Source organism: Falco rusticolus, chromosome 8 (assembly GCF_015220075.1).
Source record: "Falco rusticolus isolate bFalRus1 chromosome 8, bFalRus1.pri, whole genome shotgun sequence".
Lineage (NCBI taxonomy): Eukaryota > Metazoa > Chordata > Aves > Falconiformes > Falconidae > Falco > Falco rusticolus.
This window is the reverse complement of record NC_051194.1, coordinates 28,268,638-28,295,835: the sequence shown is the minus strand read 5'-3', so window position 1 is coordinate 28,295,835 and position 27,198 is coordinate 28,268,638. Positions and strand designations below refer to the sequence as shown.

Sequence of the window (27,198 nt, the reverse complement as noted above, 5' to 3'; positions counted from 1 at the left end):
CTCCTATTTGTGCTTTTCATTCTGCTTTACTAACAGAATCTTTTTTTGGTGATGTGATCATTCATCTTCCTTTCATCTTTTAAAATCATATTTTGGCCAGCCCTGAACAGTTTGAAAGGTTAGATTTTGTTCTACCACCATGCCTGACAACCAGATACACTTGTGGTCTTCTAATGTTTAAATTTAGTGAAGTTTCAAGTGGGACTAAAGGACAATTTGTTTTTGCATGTTTTTCATATCTACTTCTCCTTCCTAGACATAGAAGAATCATTCATTCCCAGTTCTTATGTTGGCTTGATTTAGTCAAATTCTGTGGAGTGCAAAAGGGTGGTGGATCTTTGCCTATTCTCTCTTTCACTCAGTCTTCTCCTCACTCATCTCATGGATGGACAGATCCATGAGAAATAAGGAGGTGGAAACTGAGATCAGGGAGGAGATCAGCCCTCCCTGAGTGATGTTTCAGGACCACAGAGCCTTAGGTCATTTTTCCTTCCTTGATCATGGATAATTAGATAGCTGGGTTTGCACATTTTCTATCTGTCTAAAGCTGAGCCATGGGAGCAGAAGAGGAGGCTTATGTCTTGACAGATGCTTGTGGTCATGCTGGACTCAAAAAATCCTGTTGCACAACATGTCTTCAGTTAAATCAGAGATGGAAACAGTGAGGTGTTACCTCCCAAGCCAGGGGGACATTTACAAAAGTAGCTATCCACACTGTCCACGCATGTTCCACTGCCACAGGGGTTGGATTTGCAGTCATTAATATCTTCCTGGCAAAATTCCCCATCAAATCCATTTGGACATAAGCACAGGTATTCACCAAGGCCTGGAGGGAATTTAATATTAGTAACACATGTTCCACCATTGAGGCAGCTGCAGGGCTTCACTCCAACCTGAGGAAAGCAAAAGGGAGTCATGATAAGATTCCTCCAAATAATCACATCTGAGAGGTATATTGTTACCCTTTAGGAAGGGACAGATTTGCAGTGCAAACATGTTATCTTATTTATGGTTATTTTTTCTAACCATTCTCCTTTGTCTAGATAGATGGTCTCACATTCAGCATACTTATTTATTTGACTGAAAGCTTGACTTTAAAGGGATATTTCTCTTCATCATTTAGGGGCGCATTCTAACTTCTTACCAGAAAAAAATAAATCCTGTTTTCTATAACAGCAGTTTTTACATAGTATCTAAGGGCAAAATTTGTTCCTTATTCTTCAAAGAAGAAATGAAAAATCTTTTCTCTTTGCCTGCCTGCTTTCCTTACAGTTTCACACAACAAACAGCTCCCAGGCAGGAACATGACTGTGGCATTCCTTTGCTGGTCTCTCTCTTCAGGGAAGAGAGGTCCCTACTTGTATTTCACCTGCATACAAGAACAGCATTCCGACAGATTCAAACCTCTGTATTATCTCACCTAGTTAAACATAGGTCTGGTTTGAAATGTTTCCATTAAAACTGTATTTAGACTCTAGTTTCCCCTTTGCTTGTGGGTTCAGCAAATTGATATTTTTTATGATAGTGGTTTGAATGAGTTAAAATAGGGATCTTTAGGAATGACAGTCTTTCCTTACAAAACTGTTCTTATGTCAGGAGTCTGCATCCCACTTTATTAGCTCGTCCTATCCCAGGATTAATGTTAGGCTATACAATAAAGACAAAGCAATGCACCAGCTCTGCCAAGAAACTTAAAGTGTGGAGTAATGACATAAGAGCAAGACATCCGCTAAAAATATCATTGAGAATGAGTTATAATCTCCCTTTTATAGCTAAAACTTGGTCTTTTATGTTATATGCTTTTTTTCTGCAATCCAAATGCAGAATGTGAATTTTAAAGCAGATTAATGAACCATTAAAAGGCTCTGCAAGAGTGTTCTTTGAAATCAATAACACTCTCTCTTGTTCCTTGTATATATAGTTTCTATGGTCTCAGAGATATTTAATCCATTAATGATCATTATTGCTGTGCTGGATAATATACACTTATGAGGAAATAGCTGAAGTCTTCGTTTTCGAGACAGAAACAAATTATTAGCTATAATGACAATTGCACCAAAGCAATGGCATGATAAACAGGTTTGTTTTGTTTTTTTCTTTTAAAGTGTTCATTTCCTTACCTCAATAGAGTATCTGCTCTGTGCATTGCATTCATCTGACACAGTGAATTCAAAGGTCTGCATTTCTTCTGAATCAACTTTCCAGATAAGAAGGCCAGCAGGAGAGAGCCTGGCATCCTGTGGCCCAGACTCTAAGACGAAGAGCACAGCTGACCCTTCGGGATCCACTGCTATTAACTGGTAAACAAAATTCTCACCAATAAATGTCAGCAGCTGGCTGGAGGGGGCCTGGAACACAGGAGGCAGGTTGTCTAAACAGCAAAAATGAAACCAAGATTACAAAAGTTCCAGTTTCTCCCATGTAAAGTTTCACAGCGTGGGTCTCTCTAGGACTGCTCTCAGGGAAAGGTACAGAATGTACCCCGAGAGTGACAGAGGAAGCGATTTAGATGTTAGAGGCAGCACATGGCTTCACCCAAAAGTACACCTTTTTCATCCTCTATTTTTCATGCCATATACTGAACATTTCTCCTATACTGAACTTTGATTACTTTTGGTGTTAGCTGAGACATGGGAGGAGATCAGACATGACTTCTGTAACCTCCCACTGGTCCCCCAATTCTTAATTGTATTTCTAATACTTACAGATAGATTTTCATTCTATCTACCACTCTGTCATCTATCCATTTAAATATAAGTAAACTCAATTTTATAATTATGAATGACAAATGAATTGGGTGGGCAGCTCCAGGGGGAAGGGGACGACGACGACTTTTGTGTAATTCTTCCATTGAATAGACTCTCCTGTCTTTACACGTGAGTAGTAATTAAGCCTGAGCAGTTTGTCTGAATTCAGTTGCACATTTCATGAGGAATAAAGGTCTTTTCAGTGCCAGCAGAAGTACGTCAGTGATGCTGAGACTGTCTGTCCCCCGTGAAGTAGTGCATATCATGTCACCATTGGCATTGCTTTTTCTAGTGGTGCTGTTTACATTCAGTATTTCCTTAATGAAGAAAAAAGCCTAAATATACAAGGCTATTTTACAATAGAAGACAAACGCTACTTGAAGATACTTACAATATAAATAGGTAAGGAGGACAAGGTAGAGAAAAATATTGCATTCTTTAATTAGTAACCAAGGAAAAGTAAGATCAGATGAGTACCCTGAGGTGACAGCAGCTCTGTTGCAGGGCCAGGAATTTTGTCTCCATGTCCTAAGCCTCCTCAGTCTCAAGCCATCCTTCCTCTTAAACCAGCAGTACAAATTGACATGTATTGATATTTAAAGGAATCTTCTCACAATGTCATTTGGCTGTAGTTATGTTTAACTTAAAGTACATTTCTAATACTGAGGATTAATTTCAACCCACGCTCTAAAATTATAAACCATATATGAGTTCTCATAAGGACTGCATGTGTCCTTGCATTATGCTTGTGGGAAGCCATCATTATGGGTTTTTTTGTGGTGCATATCCTTTTATCAAACTTTGCTTTCCATAACATGTCTCATATTATGCAATTATTTAAATGTGTCTCCCCACTCATTGCTGCTGTGCTATCAAGAGCTTTCTAAAATGCTTGTCCAGCAGATTGTCCTGGCATAACTGTTGAAAGCTTCCATCTATTAATTTACCTTTTATTTCCCAGACACTCAAACCATGGAGCCCATAAAAGTTGTGCCCAAAGTAACCAATGAAATATTGATGCTGGGTATGCATTTACAGATAAACACAAAGGTGTTAACTGGATGGAGGGTAACGAGAAGTTGTAGACACAAAATAACATAAAATCAGATATTCTGAAAGTAGTTTGTGATGAAGGGTGTTTCATTCCCCAGAGATCTCCTTGCCATCCAGTGTGTATATATATCTCTCTACACTCTCCCAAATAATGCAAACTTTTAAAAAGTTTTTTGCAATTTTGAAAACAAGTCTGAAAAAACATTTCATTTCAGTATTTTAAAATTTCATAATTAAAAAAATGTGAACAGTGATCTGTTTCAGATTTCCCAAACCACTTCTAGCTTTATAAGTTCCAAAACAAACGCACTTTTCCCCTTTTAAGCCATTTTCTGAATTTTAAAATCAAACTGTCTTGGTATGAGTATTGATATGGTATGAGTCTGTCTATATAGCAATCGGGGTCAGCTCATCCCTAGAAATGTTGCTGCTGTGGCTGACACGATGGAATGATGGAAAGGGAGCAAAGTTGGGGAGTCACAGATGATTTCTCTCATTAGATTAAACTATATCCCTATATATATATATAACCAAATACATAGGTTATATAACCTATATAACCAAACCTAAAAAGGTATGTTTTTTTCCTTTCAGGTGTACAAGCTCTTTTTCAGGTCTGGCTTTCCCATAGGCATTTTAATTACTCATCCAAGTAACATTCAATGGGATTTTTAGTTGGTCAACACTTGGGATGGATCTTCCTACAACTCTTCCTGATGGAGGGGTTTAAATTCCAAAAGCCGGATCTTTTAGGACATAACTAGAGGTGGAAGTTTTTAAATAGAGAAAATTCAAGGTGGCTATCGTGGAATAGGGATTAAAAGGACTCATGAACAACTCTCTCCCTTCTTATTGTGTTCTTGCTTCCAAAATTGTTTTCAGACTACTTGTGGCTTCTTGTGTTGCTGGAAACTGTTGGGTCCTTTCTGGTCCTTCTCAAGGGCCTTTCTGTCACCTTGGAGGAGAGCGTGTCTGCTCACCGCTCTCCTCAGCAGTGTCTCCACTGGAGCTATGTGCTCCAGCCACTGTGATACAGCTCTCGCCGTTTCTGCTGCCATACCTTGCACTCTCTAGGAGCCTCTGTCCCTGAGCATCCCCAGCTGTTCCCCAAGGACAAGAGCAATCTTCCTCTCCTTCCAGAAGGGTCCTGCTGACCTAGTCACCCTAAAGGAATATAAAACTGCAAACAAACAAAGCAAACTGGTCCTGTCACTCACATACCTTTCTGTAATTTGCTTGTGTTTACAGAACCTAAAAGTGCAGAGAAACTATTTCTAGAGCCAACACATGAATCTACATAAAAGCAGTAATATAATCGTCATATTGACCAGATTCAAATATGCTCATGTAGGTGGGGAGATGTGCTGTGAGGATAATGCTGTGAGAAACATGTGTTATCCCTAAAGCATGCAGTAAGTAATGGCTGTCATTTACTTACATTACATTTCAAAAGCTCTGTTTGAAATCTGGAATTTACACTGGGGATGTAGCCATGAAAAAGCTATGATTAAGTCCTCAGCATTCAGGAGGTGCTTCAAAAGGCAGCCCCCTCCATGACCCCTGCCACCACAGCTGCAGAAGGAGCCTTTAGGTTCCGCAGCAGTGGAGGTAATGAGTGGCTGATCCCTGTCACTTAGACTCCCTGCCAAGCCAAGGTGTTTTGTGTGGCATTTCATAGGATTTGGCTCAGGGAAAGCAAACAGTTCTTCCAGGTATCAAAAATATACACTAGCGGTTTAAAAACAGTGTTTTCCCCAAAATTAGTCCCTTAAAGATTGGTACCTGCAAGATGATGAGAGAGGTATTTAGGGTCCATCACCTTTAGCTGACAGACTTGGGCACTGTGTGGGGCACTGGCATATCAAATGTTCATTTTCAGGTTTTTCTAATTTGAGATTTGTCAGGTTTCAGCCGGAACAAGACACATGCCCAGATGCACAGAGCATGCAGTGGAATACTGTCTATTTCTGGTCAGTCTGCATTTCTGGTGCACCCAGTTGCTCCCAGTGCAAACTGTCCAGTCCATGCTCACTAAGCAAGATGGATTCATGTTAGTCAAATGAAGGAGCAAAGTATTTCATAGACCGAGTCACAAATTTCCAGAGAAGTGTTTTTAAATCTTAGAAAAAAATGTCTTACTTTCATTAATAGACCAGGTGAACTTAGAAATGCCAGGTTCACAGAGAAGACAAGGACTGGTAGGGCTTGACTCTCCTTCGCCGTAGCAAAGTCCATCTATATTGCAAGTATTCTCCTGCCAAAAAAAGGGAGATAAAAATGGGTGGAAGTTCGAGGCAAGGAAAAAAGAAATGAGATAGATAAGAAATTAGCAGTTAATATTCTGGAATAAGCAGAAGCTCGCTTGTCTCTTGAAACAGTAAAATGGTAGCAAAAAACCGCTAGTACTTTCTCCTGACAGGGAGAAAACAAGACATGTAGGTTTTCCAGTTTCAGTTTGAGATCCTTGTGGCTTTGAACGTTTTAGCTTAGAAAACATGTGATATTGCTTGTCATAAGTGACTGCAACAGAATATGATTTTTTTTCAGCAGGCGTTTTTCCATCTCCCTTCCCTCGAACACACATCGCTTTTCAGAGGCTGATGTGTGCCCTGGTACTGGCCCTGCGGTTTCTGCCCACTGCTTCATTAGTTTCTCAAAGTTCTTTTCCAAAGTATATTAGTGAGTACTTTAAATAATACTGCTTTAAGATTAATGGGTAAGGTAGAGAAACAAAAAGGACTCTCATAATTGCCCTGACATGATAGCATGTGGCAGACCTTCAACATTAAAATCTGGATGTTAATTAGATTTTATTACATTGTTTTCAAAGGCTTGATGTTCTGATGAAAAAGATGAGGGTTTTTTCTGATGTGATAGCATGGTACAGAATGGGATCCATAAAAGGACACAGATTGTGAAATGGCCTGGTATAAAATGTCCCCTAATTGAAACATTTTTTTTGTCCCCTTTTCTGAATGCAATTTAGATATTCTGAAGTAATGTTATAAGAGGGGTAATTAGAACGTGATCTGATGCAGTTGGAAGCTGAGTTCAAATAGTCCCTTGAAGCATCTTAGGATAGAGATTGTTACAGTCCCTGGAGACCACCAGCGCATGGAGGGAACGCACGTATTTGTGAGTTTTGAAAATGTAGGAGCAAGGAAAGCCTTCGACAAAAAAACCCCACACTAGCTTTAATTGAAATGGCTCAGACACAATTATTTTAATCTGAAATTTAAGTGGTTTGGCTGTACCGGGCCGGTGCTGCGGGCGCTGCTGCGGGCGCTGCCCCCGGGCGGGAGGGAGCCCGGGCCCGCCGGCTCCCAGCCGGGCCCGCCGCTGGCCGCGGCCGAAGCCCCCGGCACGGCAGGGGACAGCGGGAGAAGCCGGCACCGCCCCGGCGGGACGGGACAGAGGAGCGAGGCCCCGGCAGCGGAGCGGCCCCGCGGCACCCGGGCCGGGGCGGGCGGCGGCGGGGGGGGCTCCCGGCGCCGGAGCGGAGCCGCCCCCGGGCCCGCGGGCAGCCCCCGGCCGGGCGGGCCGTGCCCCGGGGCCCGCGGAGCCCCGCGGGGGAGCGGCCGTGAGGAGCCCTCCCGGGGCGGGGGCCGGGGGGGACGAGCCCCCCGGGGGGCCGGGGGTGTTCCTGGCCGCCCCGCCGGGCCGGGCCCGGGGCGGGTGGCGGGCGGTGGCCCCGTGTCGGGACCCGGCGAGCGCTGCCCGCGGCCCGGGAGCCCCCCGTGCCCCCGCTCTGCCCAGCGCGGGGGGGGGGGGGGGGGGGGCCGCGAAGCGGCGCAGCCCACCGCATGGGCCCGTAAAATCATTTCTATTTACCGATTTATTTGAAAAAAATGTGAAGTTTTTTTTTGTGTTGGTACCCGGTGTGAGCGCTGTGTTTTTCCATTAGCATTAAAGAGAGCAGGGGGGCAGGTGAGATGAGATACACCTGATTAATCTTCATTGTATAAAAACGCAGCCCGGTGGTCTCTGGGCACTCACACTGGCCTCAGGGCGGGAAGGCAGGGTCAGCACATCCTAATATCCCACCCGACACCCTCCAACAAAAGTTTTCTTTGAAGCCCCGGTGAAAACCAGCAAGGCTGACTAACACGGCTCCGTGGAAAATAAGGCCCAGGAAAGTTGGGTTTTTTTAAGGGATGAGGGATGTTACACTAATAAGTCCATGGGAAAGCAGAGGCTTATGGTGCTCTCCAGGCAGTTCCTGGCATGGGCATGTTGGCAGTTTAAAATGTGGCCAAAACCAGACTTTGGATTACAGTTCTGAAGCTGTCAGAGTGCTGTATGTTCATACTTAGCAGTGTTTAATGTAAGCAAGAATGTTTTACGTTCTCTCAAGGGTGTTTTCACATGACAAAAGCTGTATAACAGGCATCTTCGTATACCTCTTGCTAAGGCGGAAAATGGGTATAGAAATGATATACCTCACAGCTGCGGTGCCCTTGCCAGCAGGCACCTCGCGAGTGAAGCTAAGCTGCCTTTCGGGGAGGGTCCTCAGCTTTATTTACTCCATTTACAGCTGCAAAGCATAAATATGGTCAGCCATGGCCTTTCTGGAAGCGTCTGTCTGAGAAAGGTCCGTCATAAAGCATGCTCTATCAGGTATTCATAGCCCACGTAAATACGAAAAAAAATAAAATATCACAGAGAGATCGTGAAAGAGAGAAAAGTGTTGGGCTGTGCAGCTGACCTATGAAACAGATTTTCTTCTTCTAAAGCCGTTATTATGCGCAGTACATCAAAGGGAGGGAGAGGGCTAAGGAAGAGATGAACGATCCGTATTAAACCTTTATGATCTTTAAATTACCTTTAATTTACAAAGTCCGGTTGGATGGAATTGGCAGGCCTGGCAGACCGCGTCGTACAGGGTCAGCACTCTGGAATTACTGTACTGGAAGCCATCGTTAGTGATCTAAATGATACAAAAATCATCCTTATAAGTAATAATGTTCCATATGGAGACTGTCTGCTCATTTTTGAGCATATACCGTTGCCCCCTTGAACTGGATGCTTGCCAGAGAGATAAATTAAACCACTTGTGAGTGGCTGTGCTGCAAGCTAACAAATTGCTTAATGCTCCAAACTGGAAACTCTTCATTAATAACCAAAAGATCTTTCGGCTTAGCTGGCATTCAACTTTTCTGATTGCTGTTAGGTGTTTTTTTTTTCCCAGTTTTTTTTTACCATACAATCGTGCAAACTATATGCAAGTATGACAAGGGGGTCTTTCAAGGAATTGTGAAGTGAAATTAAGATTTTTTTTTAGCTGAAATTCAGGACCACTTTTGTACTAATGGCAAATCAGTAAGTAAAATCCTTGGGATAAAAAAAAAAAAAAAAAGAAAAAAAAAAGAAAAAGAAGAAGATGCATATTTTACAGGTGATTTTAAATTAATATTAACAAAACCTGCTAGGGTGGATAATACCAGAGAACAACAGTCCCATTTCCATAGGCAGTTATATTAGAACAGCCACTTTCTGTCCCAGCTTACAATTCCCTGTACCTTTAGGTAATTTAGAAAGCCTTAATTTAGTGTGGTGTTTTTCGTATGTGAATGCTTACACAATAAGGAAGGGTTAAGTAAGTTTATATTTTAATTTTTTTACAATAGAAATGAAAAGATACCAGACAAGTATAGAAAGGATTAGCTTTTGAGAAAACATTGACTCTTGAAACGTGTAGATGTTAAAGAACACCCCAAAACCCTGCCGAAAGCCATGCTGTAAACACTGATGAACACCAGCAGGTCAGGGTTTTTTTAGGTTTTGGCTTCTTACAGTCAAACTAAAGCTGCTGTTTAGTAGATCTCACAAGTCCTTTGCTTTGGATGGGTCAGGTACCCCTCTGTCCTCTTGCTATAAAAACAACCCCCAAGCCCTCCTCCATCTCTCCTGTGACCTTGAAGCTGAAACATCCTCGGTCCTTTTACAAGGGACTTTTACAAGATCAAGTGTATGAAGCTAAATTAATAAACTGTTTCAGCTCACAGAAAGAATGCATGTTACATTGAACAAAGATAACTAGAAGTACAGAAAGAAAAAAATAATGTTTCATAAAAAGCACTGATTATCATAAGTTCACAAAGAATGATCGGAAAGCTCATAGAACTTGATACAGTAGATATGCCCACAGTATCACATTTGATGGTTCTCAGCTCAAAATGCACTGCAAGCTGAGTGTTTATATCTGCAGAAACCAACACAAGGAGATAAACAGGCAGTATTCATGGATATTCATGATCTGAAATTGTGGAAGGGAAACCACTTTCTTTGACTAATTTTTATTGTTCCAAAAATTCAGTAAAATTCATCGGTGTAGCTTTAAGGAAAAACATAGTTCTTTCCTGGGCACCATATTCAGCTGAGTTATTAGACTATTATGCGTTATACTACAGGTAAAAACTCTTTTAAAAGATGTAAAGAACTTATCCTGCAGTTTGAGAAAAGAAAAAAAATAAAACAGGTAACCCCCTTCCAGACCTGCTCTTCACTGAAAGGCAATGCTTATTGGCAGCTAGATTTCCATTAAGAATATATTATTCCTAATGCAATTTACTTTGCATTTAATTTCATTCTTTTACCACAGCGTCCAATATTGTCTCAATGCTAATAATGGGTGAAGAAATGGGTAGACAGGGAAAAATACAAAAAGCTATATAATTGCACTAATTGTTCTGTCTGAAGTCAGCATTGTGATTGAAATGTAACTCTTGCCAATTTGATTTTTTTTTTAATCTGTATTTTTTTTCTACATTCTATTATAAACATCCATTTTGGTGTCTTTTTAGAATTGGGTTGGTTTATAGCCATTTTAATTGTTTTTCCATTAGTCACCTTAGTGATGTGGAACAAATACTTCAATGAGACCTAAGCTGAGCAAACCTCTCTTCAAATTTGGTTGGCCATTAAAAGCCAAAGATGCCCTTAGAGTTGTGCCTTGATTGCTTGAACATACATATATCATCTGGAAAGAAGGAGCCACTTCTGGACAGACAGGACAATCAGGAATTTTGTCACTTCTGCTTGAAGTATTTCATTCATCATGAAACAATCTTAGCTACTTGTATCACTCATAATCCACATAGAGTTTGACTTGTTCAGATGTTTGTAAATGAAAAATGAAAGCTGTACAAACTTGCTGAATTCAAATTCAGTTTCTGCCTTACTGGCTTTTTAACAAATATTTTTTCTGCTCTTGACAAATACAGGCAACGGTAATGACTTGAGGATAAGCGAGAGACCTGCTTCCCAAATTAGATAAGTGCCTGCCAAGCTCTTTCACCTCTTCACCCAGGCATCTGTGTGGACAGCCCAAGTCATCCTCTGCCCAAGCAGAAGTTTGTATTTTGATATCTAAACTAATTATACCAAACGCTCTAGGGTAGCCCCGTGTACTTTCTTATCTATGTTCGGCAGCATGTCATGGAAAGAATGAGCAAAATCTGAAACATGAATACAAGAGCAGATAAAATGAAAGAGCCCTGAGAAGAGCTTGTCAAGCCCCTGTTTCCCTAACGTCGGTAGCGAAAAAAGCTTATGTGAAACTTTGCTGATTCCTCTGAAATTTGATTTGGGAAGGGGGAGAGATTATGAAAATATTGAACAGTGATATTTCCAGAAAGAATTGTTTTGATTTTTGGTTCTGAAAGATCCTTTACCTACATTTTAAGAAGTATCTATTAACATAACACAGAAGATCAATGTTGCAGTAAGTCTTATCAGGAATTTTCCAAAGCACGAATTTTTGAACATCTGTGGAATTAGTTTCAAATCATTTTTTATCTTGAAAAGCTCTGTCGTTTTGTTCTCTGTGCTGCCGTGTAAGGCCAGCTGCCTTTGAAACAGCACTGAGCTCTGCCTTCCCAATTCGATCAGCAAAAGGATCCACAGGAGAACTAGGATTCACATGGGGACTGAGATGATTTAATTGTGCATTCACTGCATAGCCATCAACCTGTTTTTTCTGCAGGATTTGAAGGGGAGCGAAAGGGCAGAAGGCTTACAGGTGCAGACGTTTTCTTGAACTTAAGTGCAAGGAAAGAGACATTCTGTATCTGTTTTGAGGGGGGGAAATGAGAAAAATTGTACAGACCTCCTCAGGGCTGAAAGGCTGCACTTGAAAGCAAACTGCATCTTAATGCAGCTGAGCTGTGAGGAAGCTGTCCTAGTTACACTGGAGAAACAGCCCTGTGCACATGCAAAAATGTTAGCTGTCCTCCTGGGCCAGGAAACTCCAGGGCATCTCCTGCTCAGATCCTTCCATCATGAGGCAGCATTTCATCTCATGGTTGGCAGAGTTCAATATCTCTTTTGAGAAATTTTGGAGCCCTGAGCGGAGGAACTGCCCTCCTGGTTCAGCCTTGGTGTTTGCCCAAGGTACTCACCCTTGGTGCCTGCTGTCTGACAGCACCATCTCCAGAAAGATGGTCCAAGGTCCACCCCAGCAGCCAGCAGCCAGGCTCTGCTCCCACAGAGATCTTACGCTAATCTTTTAAAACACAACTGCCTATCTATTTAAAATAAATGAGTGGCTAGAAAATGCACACCAGCAAATATCTTTCCGCTTCCCCTAAGGCACATGGCAGCGCGCGTCTCTGGTCTGGGGTACAGACAGCTGCGGGGTACAGGAGAGGCAGGAAGTGTTTTATGCTTTTCATTTTTACATGCTGCAATTTTCAAAATACATCTGCAGTTTTCCTACAATGGCAATATATTTGTCTCAGCTATAGAGCCTTTAAACGATCTCAGTCTTATAAAACCCAACCAATCTACAGAAAATAACCATCCAGGCTGAGAGCAAGACCAAGGGTAGCAAGCGCAGGGTCAGTAAGACACTGATTTCCTGGGAATATTCAGAAAGTAGGTATCATTTTGTGAATAAAAGGGGCTAAAACTGCAGCAGAGAACCTGGCATGAGCAGGTACTGCACAAGCTTCTTCCTGCAGTTATTCAAGGCCAAGTTCGTGCCCATGATAACCCTGCTCACGTGCCAGCCCTTGCTTGCAACCAGGGCATCAAAGCTGTCTTACACTCCCTGCCTAATCAGGAGTTTGAGCTGGGATTTCCAGAAATGAAATACTAATGATTAACAATTGATTAGTACAACTGCATCAATCTCAGGTGATTACCTGGAGAAGTGATTGTAATTTGCACTTTCAGATTGCCTGTAAAGATAAGGGTTTTTTAACTTATATTGGTTTGGTTGGTCGTTGGTTTTTTTCCCCTACATGACATTAACGTGAGTATTTCTACAGGCATTTTCATTTCTGAAGGGAAGAAAACTGTGCTTTGCATTTTAATTTACTATGTCTACTGAATTTCTCCTCCTAAATAATTTCTTAGAAACATAAGAAGTTCCTACTTTCACTTGCCATCTTGCAAACGGCTCATCACCGGCCACAAAGTGCACAGCCTCTGTCTCTGTAATGTTCGGGAGAGGAATCTGGCAGTCAACAGCCTCAGAGCTGAGAAAATCCGCTTTTGTGGTTTGTTGTTCTCTTGATATCCATTCACCATTGAGATGCTACAGTAAAACAGAAGGAGAGTGCAGAAACTGAAGGCTCGTATAAAGAAATTCCAGTTGTCAACATATGTTTGTATTTCTAATTAATAATATAAAGCATTTCCAGATGGATTATTTAAAAGAAATGATGCTGATACTATAGCCACAGTAAAGAGCAAACCATGCTCATCTATGCAGGCAAGTGGTCTATTGATTTAGGAAGTGCCGTGATCTGCGCTTGGGCTGAGCCACTGGGATGAGGCAGTATAATGTGATGGAGCAACTTTGGGTTTGCTTCTGGAGCCAGCTCATTGCTCCTTGAAGGTGGTGTCAGCTATTACCTAGATCGGCTGCACAAGACATCACTGCTTGTTAAAAGCCTAGGGAGCCCTAAGCGGGCATGGTAGGCAAATCTCAGCTGTGCCTCTTTAGCATGGTAGCACTGAATGGGAATCAGGCTGAATGTCTTTTATGAGGTGGATTTATGAGATTAATCAAACACTTCATGTCTGAGTATGCTGATACACCAAGCAATTCACCCTGTGTATAGCTGTTTATAGTAAAATTATAGTGTTAGCTGAAGAGGTGGGTTTAATACTCATTAAAACTTCTGATTTGGTACTCAGCTATGACTAAGAAAATTCAAATAAAAGCCTCCGTAACTATGTTGAGGAAACCTTATATTTAACCACAAAACTTAGTATTCATATGTGTTTAGGAAAACAACCAAGCGTACCGATTCCAGATGTACAGAATGAGAAATAATATTGTGATTTCAGGCTTCACCGGACCACAGTTGAGCTGAACGAAGCAAGAGTTCAACAAAACCCCACAGAGAAAATTAGCAAGAACGCATAGCTGTGCATTTCCAAGAAACCACTCCTGGAAAGGGCTGAGCCTCTCCAGCTCCCCTCGCTCATAGCAAACATATTAGCAATGGGTTTGGAAGGTATTTGCACCCTGCTGTGGCAGTGAGAGATGATGGCGTTCAGCACCGTTTGGGGTAATAAGCTGTAATATAAACATGTCCAAGTTTGACATTGGTACTTTACGAGCCCATGGGAAGTTGCTTACCATCAGCCTGGTGACCTCACAGTGCAGGTTGGGTGACTCTCTGAAGCCGAGGCCAAACACCCGGATCCTGGTGCAGTCAGAGGCACGGATGTTGCAGAGGCCCCTGTTCTCTAAGCCTGTGATTTCCAAAGCTTGCTCTGAAAGGGTGAGAGATAAAGCTTTAGAGAGTAGCACTTACATGCTGTTCTATTCTAGTTTACCAGAGATTTTGTTGTTTAGGTTTAATTGTTTTCCTTGGGCTCGTCCTTGCCTCCATGTAAGTTTCCCTTGCAAAGAGGAGCAGCAGTTGTCAAAATGGGAAGCAGCAAATATCCAGTGAATAATTGCCCTGTGCACTCAGTACTGCAAGATGTATCAGTGAACATTATACGACCCATGGAGTCAATTAACCAAGGCTGTGGCTTCACGTTAAAAGGTCTGCGATGGTCATACTGCTGCTGACCCAGGTAACAGGATGGAAGCATAGCTGAGAGAACAGCCTATGCTATGCCATAGCACAGAGAAGCACGAAAATGAGAAGTGGAAATAGCTGAAGATGACAATGCTGCTAGGCTCCGCATAATATGAAACAGCAGTGCAAAAGACAGTCCTTTTTTTTTTTTTTCTTTTTTTTTTTTTTTCTCCAAAAGTTATGGATGCAATAAAAGTAATGATCCTCAAAGGAATACTTGCTTGCAAGGGTTAAGTCATTAATGGGTGGCACTCAGCTCTGCACTGTGTCAGCACAAATGTCATGTACCAGCTAAGTTTCACTTAAATCCTATTTTGAGGCCTTAAGTATAGCTTAAGTGATGTACTGCCTGTGCTGCCCCCCTTACAAGGTGGAATTTCACCCATTACTCTTTTTAAAATGTTTTATGATTCTCAGGTAAAGTTTCACTTGTGTTCTGTTGTACTTTGGGTATTCACCATTTAAAATTGCTTGTTGCTTTCATATTGGGTTATTTTTACGAAGTGCAAGTTCTTTGGGTGGCAGAATTCATATCTTTAAAGAATATAACTGGGCAGACATTTGCATCGGCACTTGGATAGCACAACACTCAGAAGCTCTCTAATATCCTACGTTGGTAGCAGCAGTCAGGATCATGGTTTTGTATTTTTCCTGATAATATTTGTAGTTCTAATGGTCAGGAGAAGTCACTATGATGACAAATAACACAAAGCAGAAAATTTGCTTCATGTTTCCTGAATGACACTCAATAGCAGGGGCATGACTGGGAGCTCTCAGAGGCAAGTCGTGCACCAGCACAGCGTAGTGCAACCTGTTTTCCCTGTTACACAGTGAGGAGAGACTGCTTAGCTTTTGCTCTTCCCTGCCCCATCGCCACTTCCCTGGCAAAGCAGCATTGCCCATCAATTTTCTCTGAGCTGTAGCTTATCTAAAACAGAAGCTCTGTGTTGCCTAATATTTTAATGGTACATTGGTTCAGCTCAGATTCAAGGGGTAAAATGCCCTCAGCTGAGTTGATAACCTTCCCCCGTACCTCGCTGTTCCTTTAGGGCTCTGCCGTTTAAGCTGCAACCAGGATGAACGCAGTTTAAACACTGCGATCCCACCAGACTGCAGCCCATAACAACATAGCTGCATGACTTGTTTTCCCAGGCAAAGGAAGGAAAGCAACATAAATGTGAAAAATACTGAAAAGAATTTTTTCTGCACTTCTGGAAGTTTTTCAGTTTTTCTTTCTTTTATTTTCTTTTAAATTGATTTTATTGCAGCAGTATTAGCAGCACTGTTGGACACTTCGCAATATTTACAAGAAGAAAATGGTTTACGGCTTATCAGCATTCATCGGTTAGTTGTGGATTCCTGTAATGTACAGAACTATTAGTCAGATGTAGTGAATGGTTTTGATAAATTGCCTTCTTCTGTGGTTAGTGCATAAAAATAAAAAAAAAAAAAAGAGAAAGCTTCATTATGTTTTTCATGAGATTTTAATAGTTAGCCCCACTAGTACTGAGGTAGCTCAGATTGCTTTAACATTTTCATTATCATTGCAGATTTTCAGGCTTCTGTGGGTGAAGTAAAACCTCCTCGCCTGGGAAGGAGCGAGGCACAGGAGTGTGCTCCTGCAGCCCTTCCTCTCCCAGAAAGGCACTCCTAGGTTGGTTGCTTGTTGATGATCCCTGTGTGCTTCCCTGAGGGTTTCCTCGCATCCTTATGAGCATCCTGATGCCACCGCAACACCGTTGTGTCAAGGCCAGGGCAAGATTATTCAGCCTCGATGCTTTTTGAAATGACTTCCAGTATCAGCACAGCATTATGTATTTATTTCTCTCAAACTATTCTGTACACACTTTTGCACAACATCTTTAATTTGATCTAATCTGGAAGAAATACGTTGCTGTATGTGCTTTGGACATCTTTCAAGATTTGCCATTTTGCGGGTTGATCAGGATGAACACGAAGTTTCTTTTTCTGTTGAAAGGGGTGAAAGGTTGTGGAAGAAAACCGCACCTTGTGTTACCTTAAGTTTGGTGAAGGTGGGGAAGAAGGACTGAGCTGCTGTTTGAGTGGGCTTTCTGCTGTTACCTTGGCAGATGTGTCCAGCCATCGTCAGCTGGGAGCACTCTAAAGGAGGGAATACACAGCCCAGCTGTGGGAGAGACCATATTTAATTTAACGGTCTATTCCTTTACTTCTGGCCAGCTGCAATGTGATACTGAGGAGGCTGTGGAGTCCCTGTGCAGATTTTCACCAAGACAAAGGCAAAAGTGCAGCGGGTGTTGGGAGGAGAGGAAGAAGAGTGAGGAAGTCTGGTGGAAAATGAAAGTTATTATGACTCCTTTTTAAGCAAATGGATACTAGAGCTCAGTAGAGGCAGTACATAACTTCTGAAAATGGCACTTATTTTTATCTAACTGGTTTTGAAAATGAGCTATCACATTTAATGGACATAGGAATTTTAGGCATTTGTTTTTAATGTGGTTTTCTGTCTGTCTTTCCCTCTGCTGTCTAGTTTTGTCATGTATTAGCCAGTTTCAGCCAAACACAGAAGGTGAAATCTCAGTGACGTTAGCTTTGGAAAAGTCTCCGGACAGTTGGTAGCTGGATGCTTACACCGATCCTGCCCTTGCTGGGGGAAACACAATCCAGGCTCAGCTGTTCATCGCTCCCCGTGTCAGCCGATGGGTAGCTAATAAGCCTGTGCATGGCATACACTCACGGGGCAGAGAGGTGCAGACATGAGAAGGAAATATTGGGCAGCCTGAAAAACTTCAGCAAAAGAGCTGGAAATGCTGCAGTGGAAGACTGGAGGGGAGAAAGAGAGGAGCAAAGGGAAGAGCTGGGAAATATCAGAAAGGTGAGAGTCAGGGCAAAGGTGCAGATACCCAGAGAAAGCGGAGGTTGTGGAGACCTGGGAGGAATGAATAATGTCTGCGGAGGGGCAAGGTAGAGGCAGGAGAGGAATCTGTGGGAAATCAGGCAGTGCATGGAACAAGCTTGTGAAAAGTATGATCTGTTTATATATTAATAATTTATGTTTAGGAGTGTGAATACCTAAATAGAACAAAATCTGGGACAGATCTTCCTCCTTTCTCTGTATGGCCTATAAGCAAAAATGTGCTTTGACTCTTACTGGAGGATTAAATACTGAAGCTCAGGGCAGCACATGGTGCTCTGATGGGTGGCAGGGTGCAGTCACATTATGGAGGAGGATTTAAGGGGCTGTGTTCACATCCACTGGCTTAGACATGGGCATCCAGATGTATTTCTAATGCCTGGTCTGCACACACACCGAGCAAACACACCAGAAATGCATCTGTCATCTGGTACAGCATCTCACTGGGGCACTGAGCAACAGCAGGAGAGCCTTGGGAAGGAAGTTAAAAAATCTCAACTTCTAATGAAATTGTCTTGGAAAAAAAGGAGAGGGCTCTGGAGGTAAAGGTGGAAAACTGAGAGGCCTCCAGACCTCAGGCAATTAGACAGAAGTAAGGGATCTGTCCAGTTTGGTTTGCAATACTTGCATCGTGCCTCCCTTGAGAAACAGGGACCCTCCTGGTCCCTCTGCCTTACTCCCAGTGGGTATGTGCAGTAGTGAATAGTAAGTTCACTGCTGGCCGTGCTGACAGTGCTGTTTCTTCCCGTAACCATTTACATGAGTCAAACCTGACAAGGATCACAGGCTACACAACAGTGTTAAAAAAAACCCTGTATAAATACCCGATTGGTTTTACAGATATTTGTTGTAGTGTATTATGTAAATAATAAGTATGCACAGATGTAGAAGTAAAATGGAGACAGTTGACACAAAATCCAGATTTGCAAAACTACGCTTATTGAAGTGTTACTAATGGATACATGTGGCTCATGTTGGGTTTCTACTTTTGGTTAGAAAAGTGTTCTAGCACAAATAAACATTCTTCTGCAGTATTTGAAAGCTACACATGCAAGTCTGGGCTGGAGCAGCAGACCTCAAATTGAAACTGGCAAGAATTTTCTTCAGATAAAGAGAAGGAAATGGACTGCCCTGCTTTTCTTGATCAGGACGATAAAAACGCAATCTAAGTCATGAAAAGTAAGTCAAGAACCAGATCATAAGTTCTGGGGATGGTTGTAGCTTTGCTGAAGTGCATAAGAAAATTGCCCATATTGTCCAGTTGCCCTGTCCTTGAAATCTTACAGCTAGTTGAGCAAGCTGCTGCTCTGGAGCTTGCTGGTGTGGTTGTGGACATCCAGCTATTGCAGCTATGAGGGTTCTGGATCAGAGCAGGCTGACGCTTTATTATCTCACAGCTTGGACAGAGCAAGTCTGAATCTGCCCCCATTCAAATACATGCACAAATTTTGTATTTTTTTCTTTTGTAAGTAGGGTTATTACAGCAACCATGTACACGATTACTGAATGCATTATTCTGGAACTTGTGTTATCCATAAACCAAAGCTCACTGGAAAATCCTCCCTAAGAAAAAGTATTAGCAGCTATATGCTGTTTGCCAAGAGTTTTGTGCATCAGTGACGTCCCTGGCTTCTAAATGAAGACTGTTTCTGTCCCTGCTTCCAAAACCAGTTCTCAAAGAACCAGAGAGGCTGAGGGAACCGGGTTTGTTCAGCCTGGAGAAAAGGAGGCTCAGGAGGGACCTTATCACTCTCCACAACTACCTGCAAGGAGGTTGTAGCAAGGTTGGAGTTGGTTTCTTTTTCCCAGGTAACAAACGATAGGAGAAGGTGAAATGGCCTCAAGTTGTACCAGGGGATATTTAGGTTGGATAGAAGGAGAAATTTCTTCACTGAAGGGGTTTCAGGCATTGGAATACACTGCCCAGGGAAGTGGTTGAGTCACCATCCCTGGAGGTATTTAAAAGATGTGTAGATGTGGCACTTGGGACATGGCTTTGTGGTGGACTTGGTAATGCTAGGTTAACAACTGGACTTCGTGATCTTAAGGGTCTTTTCCGACCTAAACAATTCTACGATTCTGTGATTTTATAGTACCAGACTGCAGACCTGTGATATTTAGCTGCCATGGAGTGAATCTGGTTTTCTGCTTTGGGTGTCTCTGGTACCGGATTGCAGAAGTGAGCCCTAGGAGAGCATGGGAAAGCATTTTGCAAGTACTCACTGCATGCAAGAAATGGACTGGCTCGATTTCACCCTGGCAGCATCCATGTGCTGCAATGGTATGGTAGATTATTTTTGCTATAGAGATATCACTATGACATTTTATGTTTATTTGATCCTTCTATTTTTAAAAGGCTTGCTAGCAATTTACTTTAGCAATAGAAAGGAAGAGGAGTGCGCTGTTAAGCTAGAGAATATTTGTTATTTTCTAGATGGCCTTGTATTCTGGCTGTGCATTCATGTCACTTACTGGCATACCAAAGCAGGTCTGAGTTTCAGTCCCTTGAAGGCACTTCAGGGCAGAATCCCTAGCAGCATCCTGTGGCTCCCCATGAATGACAGCAATGATGCCACTTAAAAGGATTTGGGCACAAGGATGCTCATGGGTGTCATCGTGGTCCTTATGTCCATGCTAGTATCCAATTGGTTGTTTTTAGTAGTTTTCCCATCTTTACAATTACTGAATTAGAGTAAGACCTCATTATTACTTAGGTTTTTATTCACAATTGGTTTAACATTCTGTACTGGTAGGTTGTGGGTTCTTTACACAACATAAAGCATGAAATAAAGGCTTTTGGTCTGAATTTTTTGCTTTGGTCAGTTTAAATCAGACCTTTTAATGTTTTACAAGTTTTAATTCTATAGCTCATAAACTGTCCTGAATTTGTTAGTTATCATATGTGTGTGTGTGTGTGTGTGTGTGTGTGTGAGTATTTGGGGAAGGAGGCTGTTTGTGCAGGGCTTTTTGTTTTGTTTTGGATTTAACAAGATTTAAGGCTGAAATTTCCTGTGGTGCCTTCGAACAGGCTGATGTAAAGAAGTTATAGGCATGCATCTGGAGTGTCTGGCTTTGGTCAGTTTAAATCAGACATACAGTTTTTTAACCTTTTCTAGCATTTAATTCTATATACTTCAGAAAATGGTTTTGTTTAGCTACATGTTTCACTGACCCGCTTTCACTGCTTTGCATTAAAGCAAATAAACTAATCACCAGAAAAAACTAATCTCCCTGATCTGATTTGCAGGGTATGGATCACTGAGCATGCAACCTTCCATGTCCCTTATCATGAGGATTTGATATCCTTTTGAAATTCGGTTTCTATTGACTTTGTAACCATGAAGCTAATAGCCCTCTTCCCACTCAGCCAGGTCTGTGCTTTGAATGGAGAGGTCTGGGAGTTAAAACAGTAGATTAAGGCTGGTATTGATGTTTACTTTTTCAGATGCATGTTTGTTGCATCTACACCATCAAAAAGTAAACTAAAATTGCTATGAAAAGAAGAAAGTCTTCAAAAATACCATGAATCTTGTCGATGCCTGAGAGTTACCCACAAATATGTTTTATGTGATTAGGAAAAATCTGTCTCCATCAATATAAAACAGAGCACGTAGGTGTCGGGTGGGAGGTATCAATTGTAAGTTAGGTTCACAATTTTTTTTTCTTCTGATTCTTAAGGATTTTTTTTGTAAATTTTGTATTTCTTACTAGAGTTTTTGTGGTTGGAGGTGTTAATGCATTCTAGAAGCACAACAGTGATATTTTCAAAAGCAGGTAAGTCCTATGGTTCAAAAATCTATCTTTTGATGAGTAATCTCAAAGCATTGTTACTCATTGTGACTACTCATTATGCCTTTAGTAATTAGGACTACTAATGCCACCATTGATTTTAGCTTGAAAAGAATATATTGGTGTAAATTTTTATGGCTCACATCTGCAGATGCTGTAGAATAATTTTAATAATATAAAATGCCATTATTGTTAAGATTCATAGCTCGCTCAGCTGAAGACCATTCCTCTGTAGATGTCTGGGAGAAAGAAATAATGTGTTTTGTAAATAAACATTTAAAATAATCCCTCCCCCCCCCCCCCCCCCCAGTTTGCATTCACTATTAAATCATAAAATGTTTTAACTAGAAAAATCTGAATACCTGAAACCAATAATATTTTAATTGCATAATATGTATTTTCATATTTATTCTTTATCTATTTTTTAATATTATTCAGTAAGCCAAGGAAAAATTTGATATTAAGTGGAGAGAACAGGTCTCAAAAGGGAAGTTTTCATCCTCAAGTTATACAGAGCCTCTTTTACAAAGTATTGATATCTTAGTGAAATTTCTTTAATGTCAACTTGAAGGAAATAAGAATATATTCTAAATATCTTTAAGCTCTGTATGAAGAACACAATTCCAGTGGACTGGAAGCAGCATATTAAAATGTGTTTTATGTTGCAACAGCATATAGAGATCTGCTTGAAGTGTTCCCTGCTTTACAGAAATTATTACTGAAGAAAAATGTATTTGATAGAAAGAGTTCAATTCCCTTCTAAACTTTACTACAATAACATGGTCTCACTTAGTGTCCATCATTTTTCAAGTGAAAAATTACATACTTGAGGAAACGTGGGGGGCATAGGCATAGGAAATTTTCAAACCTCCCTCAGCTGGCTAGATAGGAAGGTTCAACATTGTGGAATAGAAAAGGCAATAATTAATACAAGAAGAAAGGAAAAAGAAAAGACCATTTGTGAAAAATGACCTAATTTTTCTTAACAATGTAAACTTCATCAAAGTAACAGTAACTGTGACTTTGTTAATACCATGTCTACCAAAGTCAATGGAATTATTATAATGAAGAGGAGAATTAAGCCCAATTACTTTCTGTTTGGAAAAGGAAAAAAATTAAAAAAAGCAAGCTTGTTAAAGAATAATGCCATTTAATAATTTCTTTCTTTTATATCAATGGCACTCTGTTTTGGCCAGAAGAGTTTAACAGTTGTATGGTGCCTGCTGTTCTCACAAGCACGTTTGACTCTTCTTTTGAAATCCGATTTTAAAAAATTGATACAATTGTTTCAGTGTATTGCAGCCTCACTACTATATGAAATGTTTTGCCATATTAGCGAAAAGTTTGGTTGTGTTTTTTCTTTGTTTACTAATCTGAACAAATTTGAAAACTTGATCAATTCCTATGGAGAGGATCAGACAGAAATCCCACAATTTCATGTAATTAACTTTTTCTAAGGCCCGTAAAGTAATATAAAATGTAATTCTCCCCTAAAGGTTGGTCACCCTGCACCACAGCGTGGTTGCAGAGGCAGACGCTACCACCTTTACATGCAGTGATCAGTGTGTTTCCTTGTAGATAACCTGGTGATTTAAGAAATTAGCTGCTTTTTCTTTGAAAAGTCCAGTATGCTGTTTTTACTTTGCGTAGTCTAATTTATGCATGAAGAGCTTCTATTGACCCAATAGACCCTGATGGCTTTGTCTGCGCTGTGGTGATGTATCACATCAGCAAAACACATACTGCATGTGCCAAAAAGTATCCATTTACTTGACGGACTAACAGCCCTTAAATAATCATTATGGCACCATGATCGGGAATTTAAAGACCACTGAACTGATAGAAGTGGGAGAAACATATTTATTTCAAAGTCAGAACGTCCCCATATAAAGTCTCCAAAGCAGATGTTTGATGTAGAGAACTGAAATATTCTGTCCCCTTTCACCTGAGGATCTCAAAACAATTTAAATCTTTTCTTTAGATGTCTCCCTCATTATTTGTCCTTGAAAATAGGAATTAAGCTTAAAAATAAAGCACAATTATATAAACGGTGAGATTTCTATAATACATATTTCATCCTCAACTTGCATGGCTGGCCTGATTAAAGCTCTGAGCTTATTCTTCCATAGGGGACAGACATCTTCATTTGGAAGACCCTACCTGCGGAACTTTAATAGCTGACCCCATACTTCTGCTCACTGTAATTTTTTCTTTTTTAATAATTGGTGCTTTAATTAGTATTATTTAATTAGAGCACATGAACAAGGTTCAGCCCAAAGCAGTATAATATATTCAGAAAGGCCTATATAATCGTTCTAAAAATGACACGGTGTAACTCCTGTAGCTGCTGTTGCAGATGGGACTGAGGGACCTGCATGGTGGTGGGTCACCGCTCAGAAAATGTAGTTGGGTTCACAGCACTTCTTAATGACGCTGCTGAAATTTATTGATATGGAAATGGGATATCCGTAAGTGTGTTAGGTAAGTGGTAACTTCTCACCTTCTCACCATCATTTTTGCTTGCTTTGATTTCTTAGCTGCCTATTTTTTCCAGAACTTTCCACACAGAAATTTAAACTTCAAGTGTCATTACTTCACTGAAACTGATTTGTCCTTATTATTCTTCATTACCTTTTATCGTGTAATTGCTCTTTAGAGCTTCATACAATCTGCATATTACATCCCTCTATGTGTGCTTTACTGGTCCCGATTTTTTTTTTTTTGTAAGCAACACGGTCAATATATACAAAATGGTAAGCACCAACCTGATTTGCTATCTGCAGTAATTGGATTCTGCGTTTAATTACAGGTGGTAATGACATTTTAAGCACCTTATACAGGTGTTGGGGGGGGTTATGAAATGTTAAGCAACATTAAGAAAGTCTAAGCTTCTGGAGCATTGCCAAATTTCAGAGGTGCCTTTCAACTCCAAATTGCAGTTTTCATGTGAGGATAATTATAGCTCTGGCCACCTGGACTGCTCCTGTTGGAGTCAGGCAGAGCAGAGGAGTAAGCCTGTCTGCAAGCCACACTTCACATCTTGTCTCTTGCTACATGTTTTCATTTAAAATTATTCCAAATATGTCATGGGTTGTAAGCTGATCCCTAAAAATACTGCATGGCCATCTTCTTGTGTGTGTGTGTGTGCTGGTCAAAACCAGTGGCAAAATGCATTATTATGTATTGGCAGTGTAGCTGAGATTGGGTGACCTTGTAAAAGATATTTGAATTATGTTGATGGCCTCCTTGATCTTGGGGGAGTTTTAATTCATGTCTATAATTCCAGCCCGAGAAAATTAGACGGAGATTTGTTTTGGAGCTAATGGGAAAATATATGGCCAGCAAAAGGAGTTGCCTTCTCCTTCATTACTCATGTAACTTCTCCTGGAAAATAACTTTTTCCTAACAATGCCTTGTAAGAGTTTGCATTTCAAAAATCAACACACATTCTTCTGTTTCTTTGGTCCTGTCTTTTTAAAAGAAAGAGGCAGTGGTTTTATATGTCCTGCAGAAACCTAATGCAGTTCTTAATTTCTCCTCCTTTTCTTCCCTTCCTACAGAACCTCTCGCTGTTAGTACAGAAGCCCAGAGCTTATTCCGCCGGTGCAGGCTGAGTGCTGCCAGCCGTGTCAGGGTGCCTGGGCTGCCAGCCAGGGGGCTCAGCTGTTCCCCTTGGAACATGCAGCTTTATTTCTGAGGTTGACCTTAATTCTTTATCTCTAATAGCCTTTTCTGGTGTGAAATCCTGGCTTTAGTGATGTTCTGAGGACTTCCAGTCTTTAGAACTGCCATTTAAGAAACACATAATTACTGTGTGATATGGCAGTGCTTTTCCCTGCAAATAAGTGTTCGTGTAATGCATACCTCAGGGGTATGTATACCTTGGGGGTGTGCATGTAAACAACCCTGGGGGTGTTCAGCCTGGAGAAAAGGAGGCTCAGGGGAGACTTGATCATATCACTCTCCACAACTACCTGCAAGGAGGTTGTGGTGAGGTCGGGGCAGTCTCTTCTCCCAAGTAACAAGCAATAGGACAAGAGGAAACAGCCTCAAGTTGCACCAGGGGAAGTTTAGATTGGCTATTAGGAAAATTCTTCATTGAAAGGGTTGTCAAGCATTGGAACAGGTTGCCCTGGGACGTGGTGGAGTCACCATCTCTGGAGATACTTAAAAGGCATGTAGATGTGACATTTAGTGACATGGTTTAGTGATGGGCTTGGAAGTCCTAGGTTAATGGTTGGATTTAATGATCTTAATGTTCTTTTCCAACCTAAGCGATTCTATGATTCTGTGCTATGTAGAATATTTCTGCCTAGGAAATGTAAAAACAAGCAAATATCTTTTAAAAATGTTATGAATGAAACTCAAAAATCAAGAACAGCTGAAGGTGAAGCTCACACTAATACTTATCTTGCTGGTCTGTACCAAATTAACTAGCTGACCTTTCTAAGTATTGTAATATCAGAGTGACTGGTGTGCCAGAACTAAGATTTTATTCTTTCTTGTAGGGGATCTGACCTCTGTTTGGATGTATAGGTCTGCTTTACATTGCATTTACAAGAGCAGGTACTTTTATTGTTACGCAGTTTCTGTATTTTTGTATATAGAGAAATAATAGTCTCTATTCTCATCATCATGAATGATCGTAAACTCATAAATGAATTCATAAATAGTCTGTAATATATGGAGCTCATTGCAGTTCATCACATTGATTCACTCCAGGCTGTGGCAGTACTTTCCCCTGTCCATAGTTAATGCTGAAACCAACTTCTTGTGCTGTCTTCTCAGCTTTTCTACAGCTATACTGAAGATGGAGAAGGTTCTGCAAATTAAGCATGCCACTTGTTACCTTGGGTTTGCATTTATTTTTTCTGGATATTCTTTTTTTCCCCCTCAATGTTGCTCAAAGTCAGCTTGAACTTCAAATGCTTCTCCCTCCTGTTATCTCTGCACCAGTAGTACAAAGGATGGACTAACCCAGCAGCCAGGTCCTGCTCGCTGCTGGGCTCTGGTGTGGAGCCACCGAGCTATTGCCCTCCCAGCATGTACTGGTGTTTCACCAGTACAGTGTTAGCTCATACAGGATATCTGGGAGCGGGGCAGGAATGAGTACTAGAAGACACATTCTGTTTTTCTTCTTCAGCAAGAATGCTTTTATGTCTTGTATCAAGAATTCAAACCAATTTAAATATTAATATTTAATTACTGACCCTCCTATAAGGACCATTTCAAATGCTTCTCCAAGGGATCCTGAGGGATCTCCCAAGGGAGAAGGTGACTCCAGGGGGCTGAATTCAGAGCCTTGTGTTTTTGACCACCCTGAAGACCGCTGCTTTCTGAAAGCACTGCAGTCAACTCAGTTTCCAGGGTCCAGAGCTCTGACTTTGGGCTATTGTAGGAGAAGCATAAACTTTCCAAAGCAAATGAGAAGCTGTGGCCAACTTTGGAGTCTGTTGTTTTTAATAATGATGGGCCTCTGCCAGTACTTAGGTCAAGAGGTGTTTTCTGACACCCAGGTCGCAGGTATGCACTACTTATCCAGAAGTAGCATTCACAGATTGTTGCACAGACGTAAGGTCAAATACTCAGAAATTAGTATAAGAGAAAAGATAGCTTTAACCACCGGTCTTCACTAAAATCTTGGCGAGTATCCACTGAACATGCTGAGAAGCTA

The 27,198-nt window shown here is 41.1% G+C and overlaps 1 protein-coding gene across 1 annotated transcript in view; it reads right to left on the bottom strand.

Annotated features, from left to right (window-relative positions):
* LOC119152354 (von Willebrand factor D and EGF domain-containing protein-like) overlaps positions 1-27,198 on the bottom strand; it is a 185,793-nt gene that overhangs the window by 72,245 nt on the left and 86,350 nt on the right. The window contains exons 12-17 of the mRNA XM_037397521.1: positions 14,392-14,528; positions 13,177-13,338; positions 8,623-8,727; positions 5,940-6,054; positions 2,121-2,371; positions 674-893 (exon numbers count right to left, since the gene is read on the bottom strand). Of these exons, the coding sequence (XP_037253418.1) occupies positions 674-893; positions 2,121-2,371; positions 5,940-6,054; positions 8,623-8,727; positions 13,177-13,338; positions 14,392-14,528 (990 nt within the window). The remainder of the gene's footprint in view (positions 1-673; positions 894-2,120; positions 2,372-5,939; positions 6,055-8,622; positions 8,728-13,176; positions 13,339-14,391; positions 14,529-27,198) is intronic.